This window comes from Benincasa hispida, chromosome 11, assembly GCF_027475165.1.
Source record: "Benincasa hispida cultivar pf3 chromosome 11, pf3_genome.v1.1, whole genome shotgun sequence".
Taxonomy (NCBI): Eukaryota; Viridiplantae; Streptophyta; class Magnoliopsida; order Cucurbitales; family Cucurbitaceae; genus Benincasa; species Benincasa hispida.
In genome coordinates this window covers 24863355-24869462 of record NC_143488.1, presented here as the reverse complement: position 1 = coordinate 24869462, position 6108 = coordinate 24863355, and the positions used below count along the sequence as shown (strand labels likewise).

At 35.1% G+C, this 6108-nt stretch overlaps 1 protein-coding gene across 4 annotated transcripts; it reads right to left on the bottom strand.

Annotated features, from left to right (window-relative positions):
* Positions 1 to 372: 372 nt before the first annotated feature.
* LOC120089751 (Cyclophilin-like peptidyl-prolyl cis-trans isomerase family protein) lies at positions 373 to 6108 on the bottom strand. Of its 4 annotated transcripts, none has more exons than XM_039047133.2 (12): positions 5845 to 6108; positions 4692 to 4955; positions 4522 to 4611; positions 4220 to 4315; positions 3344 to 3451; positions 3080 to 3129; positions 1738 to 1840; positions 1500 to 1553; positions 1169 to 1327; positions 956 to 1078; positions 809 to 858; positions 373 to 731 (listed from the first exon to the last, which is right to left on the bottom strand). In XM_039047133.2, exons 1-12 carry the CDS (start codon positions 6016 to 6018, stop codon positions 620 to 622), a joined length of 1383 nt encoding a protein of 460 aa, XP_038903061.1. In that variant the 5' UTR covers positions 6019 to 6108; the 3' UTR covers positions 373 to 619. The 4 variants fall into 4 exon arrangements, with proteins under 4 accessions (XP_038903061.1, XP_038903062.1, XP_038903060.1 ...); XM_039047134.2 differs by having other exon boundaries at positions 5793 to 6102; XM_039047132.2 differs by having other exon boundaries at positions 4692 to 4963; positions 5793 to 6089.

Below are 6108 nucleotides of genomic sequence, written 5' to 3'. Positions count from 1 at the left end.
ATTTATAGGCTAGCAACTTAGTAACTCTACAAAATATAAAATCAAATCAAATAAATACAAAAATTGAAACATTTTTCAATTTTAACTCAAATTGAGTTATTACTTGGCAAAAATCAAACATAGCATTCAAATTGAAGAAACTACAAATTTTAACTTTCATACATGTTAAATTTGGACATGAAACAACATTTTAATTTGAAGTTTAATCCAATTTAAAAGTTTCAAAATAATGAATTTAATCTACACAATTAAATCTAATTTTATATTTCAATATTAAATTGTTTCATTTTCTATCACTATATATCCAACAGCCCCTACATTGTAAGCACGAAGCAAAAAAGAGGGAGGGGTTTTAAAATAACTTCTTTGCCATTTTTTCCGCTACTTCTTTCATTTTATTTGTCAAAGAAAAAGGAAACTACTTTTGCTTCATCTACAGGTCCAACCAAGACCAATTGTATATCAAGAGACCAATAAATATGAATGAAAGCATCAAGTTACATAATGGTACAAGTTAGATACCACGAACAACAAAACTTTACCAACAAATACAAACGAACAGCAAGTACGAAATGTACATAATCAATTGCTAGATCTGGATTTGGTAATAACAAGAGAATCAATTCTCATTTGGTAGAACCAGGCGATCACGACCTTCCACGAGTTTCGCAGATCGAACTATGTCTCCGGTTTTTATCTGAGAAAGGATGTCTCTTCCAACGGTTGTATATCTACCAGTCACAAGAAAATATATAGTTTAATGAAACTTCAAAAGCTGAACAAAAGGTTAAGAGGTCAAATTATTTACCCAAAGACTGAAAATTGCCCTTCATCAAAGGATAGTCCTCCCAAGCCAGACTACAACATGAATTGCATCACAAGAAATCAGACTTATGATCAATTTCAATGAGAAACTGCTTGAATACATATATATATAATAAAGTATCAAACTTACATTTCTTTTATCATACAGATAGAAGAAGAATTGATATGGTGAAGAGTATTCCTCTGAATCTTCATTATGTGCCATGGCAACTGCTCCATACACAGATAGAGGTAAAACTGGCAATTCTCCATCCTTCCATGTAGGAGAAATAATGTAAGATAACACGGAATAGAAAAGCTTTCTCACATAAACTTTAAGTATATGATGAGAACAGGAAAACACCTGCACACTGAGGGTTGTTCGATATAAGGGTTCGAATTGTCCTGATGGCTTTATTTCCAAGGGAATGCTATAGCCTTTGTTCTTATCCTGACTATTTTCAGAAAGAACAGCTTGACTAGTAGTGCTGAGTTTTGATCCATCATAAGCTCCATCAATTACCTGAAATTCAGCCAAAAACATGGAATATATATTGAATTTCCATGCACAATCTGTATTTTTGAAGCTAACCGTAAAGTTTCCTTTATTTCAGCTTCGTACCCAACTCATCAATGAAAATTTAAAAGCAGAGTAAAGACACCCTTCAATTAAGCTTAAGTGGGGCTGACCTTACCAGTTTTGCAAAATTCCCTGCTGTCAATGGTGCTGAATATCCATCCACAACAACCTGGAAACGAGGATGATAATATCAGTATCACTTCATCCTGCAACTGTCTTTATGTGAAATATCGATGATCACAAGTCAAGACCAACGAGCACAAGTTAACAATAGAAAACATGTCTTGTGAATTAAATATAAACTTTTTCTGAAAAGCACCAAGGATGTCCAAACTAATCACGGTTCAACAAACCTGAATCGTGGCTGTATTGCTAGATTCACCGCCTGCTTGTGGGGAAAAAGATGAACCATCTCCTTTCTCAATGGTAAATTCAACAATTCCTCTCCCTGTCAACCTAGAAATCACTACGAGACATTGATATTTGACTCTCAAACTCATGGAGAACGCTCAAGACATTTCGATAATAAATCAAACTGAAATTGTTTATGTAGCATATGCCATATGAAGGATAATCTCAAGTTTAAGAATTCACTGATCTGAGGTAATGTTAGAATAAATCCATTTATCCAAAAGGCAAATATAGTGTTAGGTATCCCAATACCGTAATCTGCAATCAACTAAGAACAAGAGGACTCCACCAGAAAATAGTTCCACAGCAAGTCAAAATTTGACAATATGCATTCAACAACGAAAATAATAGAGCAATAAAACAGTGTCCCCCAGCTATTCGAGAGAGCTGGTTCTCTCCACAGCAAAATAACTTTGCACTGAAAACGTAAAAGACATTCCCTACAGCAAAAGATAAAATGCTATATAAACTTGCCAGCCCAAAAAGGATATTCCCCAATCTTACAAAGCACCCTTCTCTGATGAATAACTAACTCAGGTGACTGCCATTCCCTTTTGACCCCCCTCCTATGGTAAGTTTGGAGTCTGGACAATCGAGGGCCTCACATATAATTCCAATAGCTAATCTCAACTATTTTTCTTTTAATTATGGAGGTAAATAACAAAAAAGTCAGAGATATGAATATGGAGTTGAATAATAAATCAATGTACTACAAAGCATTCTGCATTCCAAACTATGAGTCTTTATATCATTCTTGACGATAATAAAAATTTAAGTAATAATTCTTGAAAAAAGGAGACACCCTAATGTGAAAGCTATTGGACAAGTACTTGTATAGATTAGTCGACCTAAGATAAATGCATTACAAATAACAATATCTTAACTAGGATAGCAGAAGTCTTAGGATTATAGCAATATGAGTGTTGCCATTGGGACACAGAATCTAAGAAAGTTTGGTTTAGGGATGGATATCGATACATAAAGGCTTATGATGAAAAACCTAATTTTGTAGAATTTTGACTATTAGTTGAGCTACAACGTCCATATTCTGTCTCTTTCTCCTCTCTATTTGTCCCACATCACATGCACCTTCGTTTACTGAATAAGGAAATGTGTCGTTTAATTTCTAAACTAAAATACTTAAGGTATCTTGAGGTTAACGTCTGTGTCAAGTGTTTCGAGCTAATCCTTAGTCCTTGACTGTCTGAGTGATAAGAAAGGAAATATGGGTGCAAGAGAGCTATTCAAACAGGAAAGCAAGTATTGATGGGAATAATTACTGACCTTGGATAATTCAAGTATTGCTGAGGCAATAAAAATGACAATCCAGGGGCCTGTGAGATAAAAATGTTAAGGGAAGTCAGGATATGAACCCTATTATGACGTAAAAGGCAAAAAACATAAGCAGATAACATTGTTTCTAGGCTTAAACCAATCAGGATTGAAAAAATTAAGAGAAATACAGCTCCAACATCTCAATCAAGTATAAAGCAACATTTTTCCCAAGTCAAGCTGTGGATAGTTCTTTAAGTAGTTTAACATGCTAACCTGCAACAATTCCAACTCTGCAACAGTATCAAGTGATGATGCAAGTCCTACAGACACTTTATCTGGGTCATTATCCCTAATGCTTTGGAGGAGAGTTTGCAGTCCACCCTGAGAACCAAAGAAATGTTAAATTGTTCATCTAGTTTCTGAACTGCCCAGTAAAATTAACCAAAACCTAATCATAAGTAGATTACATGAAAGAGAAAAATGGACAAATGCATAGATGAAAAATAAAGTGAAATTGGGATAGGAAGTTTATATTAGGTCTCGATCAAGTTCAATTCCTATTTACTATCCTATCTACTATCTAGCCATAAAGTCACCCCCGCAGCATAATGTTTTTTCAGGACAGTTAGCTGAAGGACATATTTATCAAACCAAAGTCATTATAAGACTTTAAGAACTGACCTAAGAAAAATTTAATGATAGAGACAACGCAAAAAAGTCACAATCGGTAGGATCAAATTTTATGAAGCATTGACACTTCCTTTTATGCAGAGTTTTGTCTTCGGTAAGCACTAAACACGACAACACGTTCATACTGACAAGAGGTTAAATTCAGCGTGATGACTTATTGAGCATTGTTGAAACAATTGCTGCTTTAAAAGAATGAATAAACATTACTGATGAAATGTTTATTTTATATTGTGTGTAACTACACATGTCTGTTTCATTATCTATTCTCTTGTTTTGAAAGAAAAAAGCATCATTTTGAGGTCTATTAAGTATCATGTGTATCTTGTATGTTTCAACCATACTTCTTAGATCAAAGGCTTGTCAAGTTGTCATAATCTTCTTCTTTAATTTCAATCAATATTACAATAGAGGAGATGTACAGCAGATTTCCAAATAAAATGGAGCGATACTTTTATGTACCTTGCCTTCAATTAGAGTTGTGTATAACGATAAACCTTTTTCCTTCAACTCTGATGGTATACTTCCCAAAATCAAGTCCTTCTCATCAACTGCCAGCTGAAATTAGGCGAAGAAAAATAAGTCAAATTAGAAGTTTATAATATGTTAGTGCCCCAACTACCAAATATATTTAAACGAGGAAGGCAAACACAAACAAAAAAAAAAAGTAAAAGGAAAGAATAACACTATATTTTACCAGCGATTATTTTCTGATTCAAGTTTTACCATCTGTACTACATAAATGAAACACAGTTATTTGTTACCTTGAGAGCTTTCTTCACATTACCCTCCATGGTTCCATAAGGCTTTCTTTGCGGAATCCTTAGCAAATATGATATCTCTTCTAAAGAGTCCTAGATGGAAAAACAGTCTGGCTGATAAAATTAATGATCACCATCAAGAAAAATGTGGATACTAGAATCTCAGCAACAACCTGTATTGCCTTCATGCTTGTGTTTGCAGGAATTGCTCTCCTTAATGCAAGTTCTCCTGTTCTTGGAACCTTGGTGTCAGGCGAATAGAGTACTGCCATTGCAGGGTGAATAGATTGAAAGTCCCAATTCAGCAGGGGCAGTGGTGTAGAAATTTGGATACATATAAGGATCATAGCAATCAATTTCCTAATTTCCCTCTTTCCATGTTCAAAAGGTGAAGAAATGCATGACTGTTGGAGAAAGTTATGCTGGTCCTCTAGTCCCTGCACGACTGAAACTTCATTCAGAAATTCAAGACCACACAAGTAAAGTGACAATATGTGATTAACAAAGAAAATGATAAATCACAGATTGACCCAAAAGCTTAAGCTGATGGGTGAAAGTAAATTTAATATTATATCAACACTTTAACGCTCCTGTTCACTTGTGGTCTTCAAATATGTAGAAGACCCAACAAGTGAAAATCAATATTAGTTGGGGAGGAATCGAAACATTGCAGGGGTTTGAACACAGGACCTCCTACTATAATACCATATTAAATCACCAATCGACCCAAAAACTTAAACGGATGGAAAAAGGTAAATTTAATACACTATCAACACTCTAATAGAAATGCATATAATTTCCAAGACATGGAGAATTTATCAAGAGAAAATTCTCATTTCATTTAGCTTCACTTAGGAATGAGCTCAACCTCCAGCCACAAAAGGCACAACGAGAAACATCTTTCGTATCTTACTCTAAGGAGTACAGCCAAATGCATTAACCAATCAACCATTCCAACCTAGTGAGCATCATTTTATTTACCAGGATACTTTGTATATGATAATTACACGAAACTGACTAGCAAGGGAAAAATGGTCATCAAGATTGCAAGTATAACCTTACTCACAAATCACAACAGCAAAGTTCGACTTCAAAATATCAATAAAGGTGGCACATTCAGTAGAAGATAACATTCCATTAGAAGAAATTCTACATGCTGTAAAAATCACTGAATAGACATTTCTCGCCAAGTTTGGGAACTAAACTCACCGAAACAAAAGAGAAATTTGAAGATTCTTTGTGTGCAAGCAATTGAACGGGAAAATTGAACTCACATTGTGAAACATACGAGGAATTGAAGACTTTTAGAGTGAAACCAGGACCAACCAGTGAAGAGTTATTAGCAGAGGTGGAAGAGAGTTTGGGGAGAGTCGAGCTTCCACCGGAGTGGGTAAATCGAATAATGCAATGAGTATGAAGAAGTTTGTGTTCCGTAATGTGAGGGGCAGCTGAGAGAGAAAACCGGCGAGAGAGAACGGCCGAAGATAAAGGGAACGCCATGAAAGGATGTTGGTAGCTGCAGAGAGGCCTTGGTGCACCTCATCCGTAGAAGAAAGCTCCTTATCTGAAACTGAATGTTCTTTTGTTTCC

What these genes read in the sequence shown, in the direction of transcription:
- LOC120089751 (XM_039047131.2), bottom strand. Translation starts at nt 6,018, where the DNA reads ATGGCGTTCCCTTTATCTTCGGCCGTTCTCTCTCGCCGGTTTTCTCTC. An exon ending in ATCTGTATGATAAAAGAAAT is followed by an intron (nt 859 to 955) that starts GTAAGTTTGATA and finishes TTCATGTTGTAG; the next exon opens with TCTGGCTTGGGAGGACTATC. An exon ending in GGGCAATTTTCAGTCTTTGG is followed by an intron (nt 732 to 808) that starts GTAAATAATTTG and finishes TGTGACTGGTAG; the next exon opens with ATATACAACCGTTGGAAGAG.